General features: G+C 39.2%; 3 protein-coding genes across 3 annotated transcripts; all 3 read right to left on the bottom strand.

The window, feature by feature from the left end:
* Positions 1-1,260: 1,260 nt before the first annotated feature.
* LOC124115660 lies at positions 1,261-2,646 on the bottom strand. Its single transcript, XM_048382674.1, has 4 exons — positions 2,560-2,646; positions 2,259-2,300; positions 1,924-1,987; positions 1,261-1,577 (listed from the first exon to the last, which is right to left on the bottom strand). The coding sequence occupies exons 1-4, from the start codon at positions 2,590-2,592 to the stop codon at positions 1,327-1,329; spliced, it is 390 nt and encodes a 129-aa protein (XP_048238631.1). The 5' UTR covers positions 2,593-2,646; the 3' UTR covers positions 1,261-1,326.
* Positions 2,647-8,043: 5,397 nt separating this feature from the next.
* Positions 8,044-9,971, bottom strand: LOC124115639. The gene is made up of 4 exons (XM_048381641.1): positions 9,827-9,971; positions 9,326-9,367; positions 8,837-8,900; positions 8,044-8,378 (listed from the first exon to the last, which is right to left on the bottom strand). Exons 1-4 carry the CDS (start codon positions 9,857-9,859, stop codon positions 8,110-8,112), a joined length of 408 nt encoding a protein of 135 aa, XP_048237598.1. The 5' UTR covers positions 9,860-9,971; the 3' UTR covers positions 8,044-8,109.
* A 5,491-nt stretch (positions 9,972-15,462) lies between these two features.
* On the bottom strand, positions 15,463-17,116 carry LOC124115598. The gene is made up of 4 exons (XM_048381567.1): positions 17,030-17,116; positions 16,729-16,770; positions 16,242-16,305; positions 15,463-15,788 (listed from the first exon to the last, which is right to left on the bottom strand). The coding sequence occupies exons 1-4, from the start codon at positions 17,060-17,062 to the stop codon at positions 15,529-15,531; spliced, it is 399 nt and encodes a 132-aa protein (XP_048237524.1). The 5' UTR covers positions 17,063-17,116; the 3' UTR covers positions 15,463-15,528.
* Positions 17,117-18,226: the final 1,110 nt, after the last annotated feature.

Here is an 18,226-nt window from a genome sequence, read left to right as displayed (position 1 = left end):
CGTTGGATGACGTCATTCATGACTGTTGTGTTATGTATTAATGCGCCATTGCCATCATGAGCATAGACTAAATGCATCGATTCGATGTTGTAAAGGTGCGATTTTAGGGTGTGTAAGAAACAGATTACTGCACTCGTGCCTGTCAGATACCATTTATCTTACAAGTTGTTGTTTCAAAGCGTATCTGAATAAATACATTTTGAAACAACTCGTTTAAAGATGAATGGTATCTGATAGACACTTGTGTATTAATCTCTATATAACACGACGTTTCAGCATAATATGACTGTATATAATCCAAAGTGATGCATTCATCATTTCGGCGAATCCAACGAACATGGGTATGGTGCTGACATACCAAGGATGATCATCGGGTAGAAGTCGGGATTCAAACTCAGGATCAGCAGATCCTTGAACGACTGAAATGACGTAACTTTGCCCAGCGAATTGCAGCTGTTTTAGAGGACCGGGTGATCCTCCCTCTTACATACCATCACATGAGCTTTGCACACACAATGACACAAAATGTATGCGTGTGTGTATGTTTGTTTGATTGATTGATTGATTTTGAGTGTGTGTGTGTGTGTGTGTGTGTGTGTGTGTGTGTGTGTGTGTGTGTGTGTGTGTGTGTGTGTGTGTGTGTGTGTGTGTGTGTGTGTGTGTGTTTGTTGTTCGAATATTAAGATTTCAGGAGACATAAAGAAAATGTGCTCCATCGGCTCCACGCAAACAGGGCGTTATTGGGGTATTGCCGTGATTGACATATCACATAAGGAGATCAAATGATTGATAATACTAGTTCTGACAACTGATTCGTGTAATTTATTCTAGTGTTTGATCATTTGAACAAATGAATTGCCTTTGCGTGTGTTTGTGACGACTTCCACCGATGGGGCAGGCTACGTTAAGCTTTTCGCGAACACCCGGTATCATCCATGTTGAACAGTGATTCATAACCAAATGCTTATTGTATAGCAGGAATTGTACAGATTGTTAAATGTTTCTGGTATGTGATTGAGAATTTACTTGATTGTGGGAATCTTAAACATTGTAAATGGACGAGGTATTATTGTCATAATAGTATGGAAGTGGACAAAATAAACATACGGTTGTCAGATTTTATGTATCTGTCACAACTATACAGATGACGATTGAGTCCTAACTGGACTACCTGAAGCAGTCTCGCTCATTTTAATCTTGGGCATCATAAATGGACTAGGCATCTTTGTCGTAATAGTGTAGAAGTGGACAAAATAAACGCATGGTGGTAAGATTTTATTCATCAATCACAACTACAGCACGAGGGTGAAGGCTGTAGTTAAGTTCCTAGCTGGACTCCGTTGGTTTCTTGCCCTCCTCCGAGGTCTTCTCAGCACCAGAGTAGGGGATGCCGGGGCCGCCGGGACCGCCGGGGCCGCTTCCCCAGCCATTGTTGGAGAAGGCCACCAGAGAAGGACCTTTCATACACACACCATTACAACATTTCTCACTGTAAGGGTCACATCCGGCGAACCCAGAACAGGACTTGAAGTCATAGGTGTTGGAGATCCAGACTTGTGGGCAGACGAAGTTGTTAGCTGAGGGGATGAAAGTTAACGTTCAGGATCAGAAATCTGGATTACGTGTTTAAGTACAAATACATATATGATGACAACAATCTGGACCAGTGGGAAACCAAGCAGAGGAGTACCAAGCATTTATAACACCAAACAATATAAATATCTATAAACCAAGAAACATAGATGCTTACGCCATAGATATCTGCTTACACTTAACATTCCTTGCTTGAACTGAAGATGTCAGATTCGAAGTAGTCTTTGTCGATGTGGTTGATTTAAGAATGTCTATACTGGCAGAGTTTTGAAGTTCTGTTACAGGGAAAGACAATGTATAACAATGTAATACAGGGATAGAAATACTCACATACACACTGGCTTTGTCCCATCGAGGAATAACTACACTCAAACCCTTGGGGGCACATTACATTCTGTAACAAATATACAAGAATGATTTGATCACTTTATATGTAATAATTGGTCAATTGTTCCAAATTCTATTTACATTTATTTCAACTAGTAACATTGGATTATTCGGGTCTAACAGTTTTCTGAATAATGGAAGAATGAAATTTAACATGAAAGAAGCTTCATGGTTTCGGTAACGGTTTTAGAAATTGAAATCTATGTGTGTAAGTGTTATCAACGTTACATTTATTCTACACAGGGTGCATATGGTTTATATTATTTCTGAAAGCCTACCCCACAGTATTGGCCCATCTGGGCAGCGCAGCATGCCAGAAGCTGAAAACAGATAAATATAACATTAAGTCTTGATAAGACACGATGCACCAGACTAACACCCAATTAGTTTCAACATATGTTACTGGGGATATATAAAGTAAATCAAAAGAATAATATATAAGACATTTTATATGATGCGAGTTATATACTATTGGGTATAAGCGTGGGACAATCGAACATGCTAGATTTGTTATCTTTTTCAGACATGAAAGGTGCAAATGAATTAAAAGGAAAAAATAAAAGCATGGAAATAACTCACGGCAGCGACCAGGAAACATGTGACTTTCATCATGGCAGATGTCTTGTATCAGGTGGAACTCACAAAATGTGTCGTCTCTTCCTGTTCCATGCCTTATATACAAACACACGTCCTTCCGTGTTGGGGGCTGTCACACGGAGACTGACATGTCTAGTGGATCAGATGGAAGATTACACCTGCATCTGGCACACGTAGAATAATAGATAATCATCATCCAATCTTCATGTCAGTTACCACGGCAATGTCAAAGAGCCAAGTGGCCACCGCTTTGGTCTCACGGACAGGGTGATGGAAGCAGATGAGATAATCCCCCAGGTTCGCCAGCCTCCTCTTATTGATCTCCATCGGGTGTAGATATGCAGTCAATTATCTATAGACTGATGGTCAGATTTTCGATCCTCTCTATCAGCTTAAATGCAGTTCTGAGGTTTTGAGATGGTTACAAACAACTTTATTTTGCTGATATAATTGATAGTTTTATAAGATTAGTAAAGGTAAGTATGGTTTTGTTATAATCTGTTCGTTTAGACGTTTGAACTTCTATAATTAAGGAGAAATAGACGCAAATGGCATTATAATTATTATTATTATTATTACTATTATTCAGCATATTTGACCCGAAGGGACGTGAAAATCTAAACAATCTATATAAATGCATTTCTTTTCGATATTGTACATTAGATATATTTGTCATTTTGAAAGGAAAGTCACTGGTATGCTACATATTTCGCTTGGGACGTTTGTCGTTTAACACTTTCTGAGGAATTTGTTTAACTTGCTTTAGCAACTCTCAAATCCATCACTTACAAACCAAATATCTGTAGGTTTATTCCCGAAGGCATCCCTTATATTCTCCGAACACGGACTATTGGTTGACGCATGAAGACTCGCTGACGGATTGTGAAACACGCCATTAACTAGTTAAGATAGATTAGGGAACATTCTTCAGTCATCGAAATACTATGTATGCCCTGGTGCCATTGTGTCCGTTCCAACATAAATAAAAGCAACAAAACCCTTTACCATAATCATTTGAAATTTCTGCATAAAGCAGAATCGATTGTACGATTCCGTCCTCATCAACTTAAGTTCAATATGACCACACATGAGGTACTTGTATCATATCCGCTACTTGTAGTAATAGTGTTGATCATATGATATAATTGTCAAGTTGTTGCTGTAGTTATTGTTTGGCGTTAACATTGAAGGTATTGTAACTATGATGTATTACGATTGTGATGCAGTAGTAACTATTATCATTGTGGTCAATTGTAGTAGTATAACAGTTGATATAGTATTGCAATAGCAAGGTACATGTACTCCGTCAAAGTAGATTCCTTGTAGTATCCGACGTGTGCTCAAAGCCTAATCGTCTATTGTAGAAGTACTGTGGGTTTTTGAGATGGTATTACATACAGTGTTAAAGTGTAGGTATGGATAGACAATCATCAACAAAGTCAGAAATGTATTGTCAGAAGTATCTGATGTTGCGCCATGGTCGTGAATATGATTAGGTTGCAATCATCGTCTATACTTTTGTGTCACAACTGTGACGCTTCACCACATCATAGCAAGCACTGTGAAATACACACACCATGCCATGCACTGTGACACACATACCTCATTAGAAGAAGCTACAAGGATGTAAACATTGGATGGAATGACTCCATGAAACAGCACAAATAACGATTCTTTTAGAAATAATATCTTGGAATATTGTAATGTTTCCGGTTATGCATTAGATGTTTTTTACATTACCGAAACGTTCTGACACAGCCCAGGCACCCGGTCCATCTCACAAGGTAAAGTTTTTCTGTTGGAGGAAGGCTTTGTTATCCACCTTATGGTGAAATATGATCACACATTAAAGTTGCTGATTTAACTTTATTTATTGTCACAACAGGTAATGTGTAACAAACTGCACAGTTTACTAATTAATACAAATCATGCCATGCACTGTAACACATAAACACCATATCAAACACAGTGAAATACACACACCATGCCATGCACTGTGACACACACCATGCCATGCACTGTGACACACACCATGCCATGCACTGTGACACACACCATGTCATGCACTGTGACACACACCATGCCATGCACTGTGACACACACCATGCCATACACTGTGACACACACCATGCCATGCATTGTGACACACATACATCCTGTCAAACACAGTGAAATACACACACCATGCCATACACTGTGACACACATAAATCCTGTCAAACATAGTGAAATATACACACCATGCCATACACTGTGACACACACCATGCCATACACTGTGACACACATACATCCTGTCAAACACAGTGAAATACACACACCATGTAATGCACTGTGACACACACCATGCCACACACCGTGACACACACCATGCAATACACTGTGACACACGATGGCATGCATTGTGACTCATACAAAGACTTACACCGTGAAACAAACGCCATGCTATAAACCCTGAAATCCATACACTGAGGGACACATAGGCAGATGGTTTAACAATTGGGCTACCCCACCACCCCCTATGCACTATGATTCACATCGTCACATGGACTGTGTCATAAAATCCACTGTGACATGTATTATAGTATACACAATGAAATACACACTAACACCTACCACGAAACATCCCATCCCATCGCAAAACGTCTTATGTGTGGTTCGGTTTTCTTACACACCTGTGGGTGAGAAACTCATTTGAGACAACTGGAATCTAACATGTGGGTGGATCGAATTCCAGGCCTGTCATTGGCTACTCCTTGGTGATGACCTAAGGTCAGATTATGACGGACTACCTATCTGATCGTAAGTCATTGATGTTACTCATGCTCCAGTCGAATGTTCACCTACATCTGTGTTGAACATTATGGTTTTAGAGTGCCCACTGGATGCCACACTTCAATAAAATTCAAAATACATCACGCACACTAATGAATTCTTTTGAATTCTTGGGGAAGTTACCTGTTGTGTGATATGCACCACTGTCACTTTTAGGCAAAACAAACTTTCTGAAAATGAGCTCTGAAAATCGACTTTGTTTACCGATATCGGAAAAGAAAATCAGCATCGATCATTCCTGATTGATGTGTCATAAAGGCTGAACAAATAACAAGAAACATTTTGCGAATGACATATTTTATAGGTTGGTAAGTGTGCACCATTACTTTTCATTATAAATTTAGTACCGCGATAATAAAGCGTAGCATGCTTCATTGCAAATGTGACCATTTTCGATACATTACTGAATCACAATTCACGGCGTTATTTAATGTAGGTTTAGAAATCGAAATATCGGAGATTTAGAGCGAATTGAATTGAATTTGAAAAATAACATATTTGTGATGACGGGTGTATGTTTTTTCACCAAATCACCACTGATAATTCTGAAACGTCGCCGATAAGCATAGAATTGTTTCGACTATTTTGGAAAGTATGCAAACACGAAGCCCGAAGTGTACTTTCCGCAAATAACGTTTCACATATACTTCAAACTCAGCTGCGACTCATAATCTCTGAATTGCTCATACATTTTAGAATCAAATGACAACGCACAAAGTGTCTAGATTGAATCAAGCGAAATAAATTAGGTGTGGGAGCGAACGCTTTGCTAGTAAAACTGAAGTGTTTGAAATGTAAATTTAGCAAAATTCCGAATTTACTCTGTGTAACACTTTCTCCTATTTTGAGAGTTCCATTCGTCTAATTGTTGCATACATTGGCTCACGTGTTTGAGGATATGCAAGGGACGAGCATCGTAGCAACGAAATATGGAATTAAAAATATATATACATAACAATGATCAGGTAAATTCAACAGAAATCGTAAACGTTTCCATCCTGTGTGACGCCATGACTGACACAAAATCACGCACAACGGCGACGATAGTTATCTGCTTATTTGACTAATTCTCTTGGTATTATTGGAAAACATAAAAACAAATAACAGTACGCAAATTGTCAGACTGTTTCTGATTACTTACATGACACATGTATAATGTAATACATCGATCAACGAAAACCCTCCTCTGAAAATCCCGCTTACTGTTGTCACTGAACACTCCATTTAGACAAAAATCGGTCACCAGTAGTGTTGACATACGGAATAAACGTTGTTGTTCATATATAGCTATTTATTTGAGGTGAAACTATTATGATTACTCTTTCTTTGATCTAATTTAATGTGACTGATCACCATCGCCATGATAATCCACAGATAAGCGGAAACCTTTTCGTGTAGGCTCAAATAATTTATGAGTAGTAAGCAGTACGTTGGATGACGTCATTCATGACCGTTGTGTTATGCATTAATGCGCCATTGTCATCATGAGCATAGACTAAATGCATCGATTCGATGTTGTAATGGTGCGATTTTAGGGTGTGTAAGGGTGCGAGTTTAGGGTGTGTAAGAAACAGATTACTACACTCGTGCCAGTCTGATACCATTCATCTTACAACTTGTTGTTTCAAATCGTATCTGAATAAATACGATTTTAAACAACTCCTTGTAACGTAAATGGTATCTGATAGACACTCGTGTCTTAATCTCTATATATCACGACGTTTCAGCATAATATGACTGCATATGACCCAAAGTGATGCATTCTTCATTTTTGCGAATCCAACATGCACTTTGCACACACAATGACATGTGTGTGTGTGTGTGTGTGTGTGTGTGTGTGTGTGTGTGTGTGTGTGTGTGTGTGTGTGTGTGTGTGTGTGTGTGTGTGTGTGTGTGTGTGTGTGTGTGTGTGTGTGTGTGTGTGTGTGTGTCTGCTATTCGAATATTAAGATTTTAAGAGAATGTGCTTCATCGGCCTTTCCGTGTAGTAAATTCCACGCAAACAGGGCGTTATTGGGGTATTGCCGTGATTGACTTATCACATAAGGAGATCAAATGATTGATAATACTAGTACTGACAACTGATTCGTGCAATTTGTTCTAGTGTTTGATCATTTGAAAAACTGAATTGCCTTTGCGTAGGGCAGGCTACGTTAAGCTTTTCGCGAACACCCGGTATCATCCCTTTTGAACAGTGATTCATAACCATATGCTTATGATTTAGCAGGAATTGTACAGATTGTTAAATGTTTCTGGTATGTGATTGAGAATTGACTTGATTGTGGGAATCTTGAAAATTTTAAATGGACTAGGTATTATTGTCATAACAGTATGGAAGTGGACAAAATAAACACACGGTTGTCAGATTTTATGTATCTGTCACAACTATACACATGACGATTGAGGTTGTAGGTAAATTCCTAACTGGACTCCACTGGACACTCGTGTCTGCAGACTGCACTTTATGGCATCATTCATGTAGCTATGATTACTTTGCATGTATGTTATGCTATGTTACACCATGCTAGTACGCGTTTAGTGCCATGAGAATAGGCCAGATTGTAGGAATGTTGGGCATCATAAATGGACTAAGCATCTTTGTCGTAATTGTGTAGAAATGGACAAAATAAACGCATGGTGGTCAGATTTTATTTATCATTCACAACAACACCACGAAGGTGAAGGCTGTAGTTAAGTTCCTATCTGGACCCCGTTGGTTTCTTGCCCTCCTCCGAGGTCTTCTCAGCACCAGAATAGGGGATGCCGGGACCCCCGGGGCCGCCGGGGCCGCCGGGGCCGCCGGGGCCGCTTCCCCAGCCGTTGTTGGAGAAGGCCACCAGAGAAGGACCTTTCATACACACACCATTACAACATTTCTCACTGTAAGGGTCACATCCGGCGAACCCAGAACAGGACTTGAATTCATAGGTGTTGGAAATCCAGACTTGTGGGCAGACGAAGTTGTTAGCTGAGGGGATGAAAGATATCGTTTGGGATCAGAAATCCGGATTAAGTGTTTAAGTACAAATCCAAAAGATAGCCGCGAGTACACTGTGTGTAAGAATGACAAACAGATTGTTGTTGAATGGCTATTGAGTGGCTCTAATAGTAAGGGCTACTTCATGTCACAGATACGTAATGATATACATGATGACAACAATCTGGACCAGTGGGAAACCAAGCAGAAGAGTACCAAGCATTTATAACACCAAACAATATAAATATCTATAAACCAAGAAACATAGATGCTTACGCCATAGATATCTGCTTACACTAAACATTCCTTGCTTGAACTCAAGATGACACATTCAAAGTGGTCTTTGTCGAGTTGTTTGATTCAAGAATGTCTCTACTGACAGAGTTTTGAAGTTTCGTGACAGGGAAAGACAATGTATAACAATGTAATACAGGGATAGAAATACTCACATACACACTGGCTTTGGCCCATCGAGGAATAACTACACTCAAACCCTTGGGGGCACATTACATTCTGTAACAAAAATACAAGAATGATTTGATCACTATATATGTAATAATTGGTCGATTGTTCCAAATTTAATTTACATGTATATCAACTAGTAACATTGGATTATTCGGATGTAACAGTTGTGTGAATAATGGAAGAATGGGATGATATAGTGAGTGAGTGAGTGCGTGAGTGAGTGAGTATGGTTTTACGCCTGTTGTAGCAATATTCCAGTAATATCAAGGCAGGGGACACAAGAAATGTCGGAAATCGTGGGATGGTATAGAGACATAGACTGTCGAGTAATAGCCACAATTATATTAACATGAAAAAAGCTTCATGATTTCGGTAACGATTTTACCTATTAAAATCTATGAGTTTAAGCGTAATCAACGTTACATTTATTCTACAGAGGGTGCATATAGTTTATATTATTTCTGATAGCCTACCCCACAGTATTGGCCCATCTGGGCAGCGCAGCATGCCAGAAGCTGAAAACAGACAAATATAACATTAAATTCAATAAAGTGCGTATGAAATAACTAAGATTTCATGGAAAATTCTCTTTTTGTTATTGTCTAGTGATTGAATGAAAGTTGTTTAAAAGGGAAGCATGTCCTGCGCTATCGGTAACATCCGCAGCTTACACAATATGTATGTGTTTTGTTGCCTGACGCCTTACAGCAGTACTCCTACCATAAGGCCTGTAAACAATCAAGTCTTGACTAGACACGATAGCGCATTTACTGATTTTGTTGAAACAAGCACCCGATCAGGGATATATATGGAGCAATTATAAAATATAATATAAAAGAATTTTTAGGTGATGCAAGTTATATACTATTGTGTATAAGCATGGGACCATCGAACACGTCAGATTTCTTATGTTCCACTGAAATGAAAGGAGCAAATAAAGTAAAAAAAGAAATACGAGCACGGAAATAACTCACGGCAGCGACCAGGAAACATGTGACTTTCATCATGGCGGATGTCTTGTATCAGGTGGAACTCACAAAATGTGTCGTCTCTTCCTGTTCCATGCCTTATATACAAACACACGTCCTTCCGTGTTGGGGGCTGTCACACGGAGACTGACATGTCTGGTGGATCAGATGGAAGATTACACCTGCATCTGGCACACGTAGAATAATAGATAATCATCATCCAATCTTCATGTCAGTTACCTGGCAACGTCAAAGAGCCAAGTGGCCACCGCTTTGGTCACACGGACAGGGTGATGGAAACAGATGAGATAAGCCCCCAGGTTCGCCAGCCTCCTCTTATTGATCTCCATCGGGTGTAGATATGCAGTCAATTATCTATAGACTGATGGTCAGAATTTCGATCCTCTCTTTCAACTTTAATGCAGTTCTGAGGTCTGGAGATGGTTACACAAAACCTTTTTTTTGCTGATATTATCGATAGTTTTATAATATTTTTTTATGGTAAGTATGGTTTTGTTATAATCTGTTCGTTTAGACGTTTGAACTTCTATAATTAATTCAAAGGAGAAATAGACGCAAATGGCATTATAATTATTATACCTTCTTCAGCTATCCAAATACTATGTATGGCCTGTTGCCATTGTGCCCGTTCCAACATAAATAAAAGCAACAAAACCCTTTACCATAATCATTCGAAATTTCTCCATAAAACAGAATCGATTGTACGATTCCGTCCACATCAACTTAGGTTCAATATGACCACGCCTGAGGTACTTGTATCATATCGGCCACTTGTATTTATAGTGTTGATCATATGGTATATTTGTTGATACTGTAGTTATTGTTTGGCTTTAACATTGGAGGTATTGTAACTATGAGGTATTACGATTGTGATGCAGTAGTGACTATTATCATTGTGGTCAATTGTAGTAGTATAACAGTTGATATAGTATTGCAATAGCAAGGTACATGTACTTCCGTCAAAGTAGATTCCTTGTAGTATCCGACGTGTGCTCAAAGCCTAATCGTCTATTGCAAAAGTACTGTGGGTTTTTGAGATGGTATTACATACAGTGTTAAAGTGTAGGTATGGATAGACAATCATCAACAAAGTCATAAATGTATTGTCAGAAGTATCTGATGTTGCGTGAATATGCATGGTCGTGAATATGATCAGGTTGCAAATCACCGTCTATACTTTTGTGTCACAACTATGACCATATCAAGCACTGTGAAATACACACACCATGCCATGCACTGTGACACACATACCTCATTAGAAGAAGCTACAAGGATGTAATGAAACAGACTCCATGAAACAGCACAGATAACGATTCTTTTAGAAATAATATATTTGAGTAAATAATGTTTCCGGTTATTGATAATATTTTATTTACATTACCGAAACGTTCTGGAACAGCCCAGGCACCCGGTCCATCTCACAAGGTTAAGTTTTTCTGTTTGAGGAAGGCTTTGTTATCTACCTTATGCTGAGATATGATCACACTTTAAAGTTGCTGATTTAACTTTATTTTATTGCCACAAAATATCAATGTTCCTAGAGGTAATGTGTAACAAAGTGCACAGTCCACTAGTTAATACAAATCATACCATGCACTGTGACACATATACATCCTGTCAAACACATTGAAATACACACACCATGCCATGCACTGTGACACACACCATGCCATGCACTGTGACACACACCATGCCATGCAGTGTGACACACACCATGCCACGCAGTGTGACACACACCATGCCATGCACTGTGACACACACCATGCCATGCAGTGTGACACACACCATGCCATGCACTGTGAGACACATACATCCTGTGAAACACTGTGAAATACACACACTATGCAATGCACTGTGACACACATACATTCTGTGAAACACTGTGAAATACACACACCATGCCATGAACTGTGACACACATACATCCTGTGAAACACTGTGAAATACACACACCATGCCATGCACTGTGACACACATATATCCTGTCAAACACAGTGAAATACACACACCATGCCATGCACTGTGACACACACCATGTCATGCACTGTGACACACACCATGCCACACACTGTGACACACACGATGGCATGCATTGTGACACACAACATGCCATGCACTGTGACACACCATGCCATGCACTGTGACACAAACCATGCCATGCACTGTGACACACACCATGCCATGCAGTGTGACACACACCATGCCATGCACTGTGAGACACATACATCCTGTGAAACACTGTTAATTCACACACCATGCCATGCACTGTGAGACACATACATCCTGTGAAACACTGTGAAATACACACACCATGCCGTGAACTGTGACACACATACATCCTGTGAAACACTGTGAAATACACACACCATGCCATGCACTGTGACACACATACATCCTGTCAAACACAGTGAAATACACACACCATGCCATGCACTGTGACACACACCATGTCATGCACTGTGACACACACCATGCCACACACTGTGACACACACGATGGCATGCATTGTGACTCATACAAAGACTTTCACTGTGACACAAACCCCATGCTATAAACCCTGGAATCCACACACACTGAGGCACACATATGCAGATGCTTTAACAACTGGGCTACCCCACCACCCCTATGCACTATGATTCACATCGTCACATGGACTGTGTCATAAAATCCACTGTGACACGTATTATTGTATACACCATGAAATACACACTAACAGCTACCACGAAACATCCCATCCCATCGCAAAACGTCTTATTTGTGGTTCGGGTTTCTTACACACCTGTGGGTGAGAAACCCATTTGAGATAACTGGAATCTGACATTATTATGTGTGGATCGAATTCCAGGCCTGTGATTGGCTACTCCTTGGTGATGACCTAAGGTCAGATTATTACGGAATACCTTCCTGATTGTAAGTCATTGATGTTATTCGTGCTCCAGTCGAATGTTCACCTACATCTGTGTTGAACATTATGGTTTTAGAGTGCCCCCTGGATGCCACACTTCAATAAAATTCAAAATACATCACGCACACTAATGAATTCTTTCGAATTCTGTGTAAAGTTACCTGTTGTGTGATATCCACCACTGTCACTTTTAGGCAAAACAAACTAAGCCTTACTGAAAATGACCTCTGAAAATCGACTTTGTTTACCGATATCGCAAAAGAAAATCAGCATCGATCATTCCTGAACAAATAACAAGAAACATTTTGCGAATGACATATTTTATAGGTTGGTAAGTGTGCACCATTACGATCCATTGTAAATTAAGTATCGCGATAAAATAGCGTACCATGCTTAATCGCAAATGTGCCCATTTTCGATACATTACTGAATTATAATCCACGATGTTTTTTACTGTAGGTTTAGAAATCGAGATATCGGAGATTTACAGCGAATTGAATTGAATTTGAAAAATAACATATTTGTGATGACGGGTGTGTGTTTTTCACCAAATCACCACTGATAATTCTGAAACGTCGCCGATAAGCGTAGACTTGTTTCGAATATTTTGTAAAGTACGCAAACACGAAGCCCGAAGTGTAATTTCCGCAAATCACGTTTCACATATACTTCAAACTCAGCTGCGACTCATAATCTCTGAATTGCTCATACATTTTAGAATCAAATGACAACGCACAAAGTTTCTAGATTGAATCAAGCGAAATAAATTAGGTGTGGGAGCGAACGCTGTGCTAGTAAAACTGTACGTGTTTGAAATGTAAATATAGCAAAATTCCGAATTTACTCTGTGTAACACATTCTCCTATTTTGAGAGTTCCATTCGTCTAATTGTTGCATACATTGGCTCACGTGTTTGAGGATATTCAAGGGAAGAGAATCGTAGCAACGAATTATGGGATAAAATATATATATATAACAATGATCAGGTAAATTCAACAGAAATCGTAAACGTTTCCATCCTGTGTGAAGCCATGACTGACACAAAATCACGCACAACTGCGACGATAGTTATCTTCTTATCTGACTAATTCTCTTGGTATTATTGGAAAACATAAAAACAAATAACAGTACGCAAATTGTCAGACTGTTTCTGATTACTTACAAGACACATGTATCATATACTCACTCGATCAACGAAAACCCTCCTCTGAAAATCCCGCTTACTGTTGTCAGTGAACACTCCATTTAGACAAAAGTCGGTCACCAGTAGTTTTGACATACGGAATAAACATTGTTATTCATATTTAGCTATTTATTTGAGGTGAAACTATTATGATAACTCTTTCTTTGATCTAATCTAATTTGCCTGATCATCATCGCCATGATAATCCACAGATATGGCGGAAACTTTTTTGTGTAGGGTCAAATAATTGATGAGTAGTGAGCAGTACGTTGGATGACGTCATTCATGACCGTTGTGTTATGTATTAATGCGCCATTGCCATCATGAGCATAGACTAAATGCATCGATTCGATGTTGTAATGGTGCGATTTTAGGGTGTGTAAGAAACAGATTACTGCACTCGTGCCTGTCAGATACCATTTATCTTACAAGTTGTTGTTTCAAAGCGTATCTGAATAAATACGTTTTGAAACAACTCGTTGTAAGATGAATGGTATCTGATAGACACTTGTGTATGAATCAATATATAACACGACGTTTCAGCATAATATGACTGTATATAATCCAAAGTGATGCATTCATCATTTCGGCGAATCCAACGAACATGGGTATGGTGCTGACATACCAAGGATGATCATCGGGTAGAAGTCGGGATTCAAACTCAGGATCAGCAGATCCTTGAACGACTGAAATGACGTAACTTTGCCCAGCGAATTGCAGCTGTTTTAGAGGACCGGGTGGTCCTCCCTCTTACATACCATCACATGAGCTTTGCACACACAATGACACAAAATGTATGCGTGTGTGTATGTTTGTTTGGTTGATTGATTGATTTTGAGTGTGTGTGTGTGTGTGTGTGTGTGTGTGTGTGTGTGTGTGTGTGTGTGTGTGTGTGTGTGTGTGTGTGTGTGTGTGTGTGTGTGTGTGTGTGTGTGTGTTTGTTGTTCGAATATTAAGATTTCAGGAGACATAAAGAAAATGTGCTCCATCGGCTCCACGCAAACAGGGCGTTATTGGGGTATTGCCGTGATTGACATATCACATAAGGAGATCAAATGATTGATAATACTAGTTCTGACAACTGATTCGTGCAATTTATTCTAGTGTTTGATCATTTGAACAAATGAATTGCCTTTGCGTGTGTTTGTGACGACTTCCACCGATGGGGCAGGCTACGTTAAGCTTTTCGCGAACACCCGGTATCATCCCTGTTGAACAGTGATTCATAACCAAATGCTTATTGTATAGCAGGAATTGTACAGATTGTTAAATGTTTCTGGTATGTGATTGAGAATTGACTTGATTGTGGGAAACTTAAACATTGTAAATGGACGAGGTATTATTGTCATAATAGTATGGAAGTGGACAAAATAAACATACGGTTGTCAGATTTTATGTATCTGTCACAACTATACACATGACGATTGAGTCCTAACTGGACTACCTGAAGCAGTCTCGCTCATTTTAATCTTGGGCATCATAAATGGACTAGGCATCTTTGTCGTAATAGTGTAGAAGTGGACAAAATAAACGCATGGTGGTAAGATTTTATTCATCAATCACAACTACAACACGAGGGTGAAGGCTGTAGTTAAGTTCCTATCTGGACCCCGTTGGTTTCTTGCCCTCCTCCGAGGTCTTCTCAGCACCAGAATAGGGGATGCCGGGGCCACCGGGGCTACCGGGGCCGCCGGGGCCGCTTCCCCAGCCGTTGTTGGAGAAGGCCACCAGAGAAGGTCCTTTCATACACACACCATTACAACATTTCTCACTGTAAGGGTCACATCCGGCGAACCCAGAACAGGACTTGAAGTCATAGGTGTTGGAGATCCAGACTTGTGGGCAGACGAAGTTGTTAGCTGAGGGGATGAAAGTTAACGTTCAGGATCAGAAATCTGGATTAAGTGTTTAAGTACAAATACAGAAGATAGCCGTGAGTAAATTGTGTGTAAGAATGACAGATGGTATTTGAATGGCTATTGAGTGACCCAATAGTAAGGGCTACTTCATGTCACAGATATGTAATGATATATATGATGACAACAATCTGGACCAGTGGAAAACCAAGCAGAAGAGTACCAAGCATTTATAACACCAAACAATATAAATATCTATAAACCAAGAAACATAGATGCTTACGCCATAGATATATGCTTATACTTAACATTCCTTGCTTGAACTGAAGATGTCATATTCGAAGTAGTCTTTGTCGATGTGGTTGATTTAAGAATGTCTATACTGGCAGAGTTTTGAAGTTCTGTTACAGGGAAAGACAATGTATAACAATGTAATACAGGCATAGAAATACTCACATACACACTGGCTTTGGCCCATCGAGGAATAACTACACTCAAACCCTTGGGGGCACATTACATTCTGTAACAAAAATACAAGAATGATTTGATCACTATATATGTAATAATTGGTCGATTGTTCCAAATTCTATTTACATGTATTTCAACTAGTAACATTGGATTATTCGGGTCTAACAGTTGTGTGAATAATGGAAGAATGAAATTTTCTGGGATGATATAGTGAGTGAGTGAGTGAATATGGTTTTACGCCTGTTGTAGCAATATTCCAGCAATATCACGGCAGGGGGCACCAAATATGTCGGGAATCGTTGGATGGTATAAAGACATAGACTACCGACTTATAGCCACAATTATATTAACATGAAAGAAGCTTCATGGTTTCGGTAACGATTTTAGAAATTGAAATCTATGTGTTTAGGTGTAATCAACGTTACATTTATTCTACAGTGGGTGCATATGGTTTATATTATTTCTGAAAGCCTACCCCACAGTATTGGCCCATCTGGGCAGCGCAGCATGCCAGAAGCTGAAAACAGATAAATATAACATTAAATCTTGATAAGACACGATGCACCAGACTAACACCCAATTAGTTTCAACATATGTTACTGGGGATATATACAGTAAATCAAAAGAATAATATATAAGACATTTTATGTGATGTGAGTTATATACTATTGGGTATAAGCGTGGGACAATCGAACATGCTAGATTTGTTATCTTTTTCAGACATGAAAGGTGCAAATGAATTAAAAGGAAAAAATAAAAGCATGGAAATAACTCACGGCAGCGACCAGGAAACATGTGACTTTCATCATGGCAGATGTCTTGTATCAGGTGGAACTCACAAAATGTGTCGTCTCTTCCTGTTCCATGCCTTATATACAAACACACGTCCTTCCGTGTTGGGGGCTGTCACACGGAGACTGACATGTCTAGTGGATCAGATGGAAGATTACACCTGCATCTGGCACACGTAGAATAATAGATAATCATCATCCAATCTTCATGTCAGTTACCACGGCAATGTCAAAGAGCCAAGTGGCCACCGCTTTGGTCTCACGGACAGGGTGATGGAAACAGATGAGATAATCCCCCAGGTTCGCCAGCCTCCTCTTATTGATCTCCATCGGGTGTAGATATGCAGTCAATTATCTATAGACTGATGGTCAGATTTTCGATCCTCTCTATCAGCTTAAATGCAGTTCTGAGGTTTTGAGATGGTTACAAACAACTTTTTTTGCTGATATAATTGATAGTTTTATAAGATTAGTAAAGGTAAGTATGGTTTTGTTATAATCTGTTCGTTTAGACGTTTGAACTTCTATAATTAAGGAGAAATAGACGCAAATGGCATTATAATTATTATTATTATTTTTATTATTATTATTCAGCATATTTGACCCGAAGGGACGTGAAAATCTAAACAATCTATATAAATGCATTTCTTTTCGATATTGTACATTAGATATATTTGTCATTTTGAAAGGAAAGTCACTGGTATGCTACACATTTCGCTTGGGACGTTTGTCGTTTAACACTTTCTGAGGAATTTGTTTATCTTGCTTTAGCAACTCTCAAATCCATCACTTACAAACCAAATATCTGTAGGTTTATTCCCGAAGGCATCCCTTATATTCTCCGAACACGGACCATTGGTTGACGCATGAAGACTCGCTGACGGATGGTGAAACACGCCATTAACTAGTTAAGATAGATTAGGGAACATTCTTCAGTCATCGAAATACTATGTATGCCCTGGTACCATTGTGTCCGTTCCAACATAAATAAAAGCAACAAAACCCTTTACCATAATCATTCGAAATTTCTGCATAAAACATAATCGATTGTACGATTCCGTCCTCATCAACTTAAGTTCAATATGACCACACATGAGGTACTTGTATCATATCCGCTACTTGTAGTAATAGTGTTGATCATATGATATAATTGTCAAGTTTATGCTGTAGTTATTGTTTGGC

Source organism: Haliotis rufescens, unplaced genomic scaffold (assembly GCF_023055435.1).
Source record: "Haliotis rufescens isolate VD_foot unplaced genomic scaffold, xgHalRufe1.0.p SCAF_4, whole genome shotgun sequence".
Classification (NCBI taxonomy): Eukaryota; Metazoa; Mollusca; class Gastropoda; order Lepetellida; family Haliotidae; genus Haliotis; species Haliotis rufescens.
This window is presented reverse-complemented; position numbering and strand designations above follow the sequence as displayed.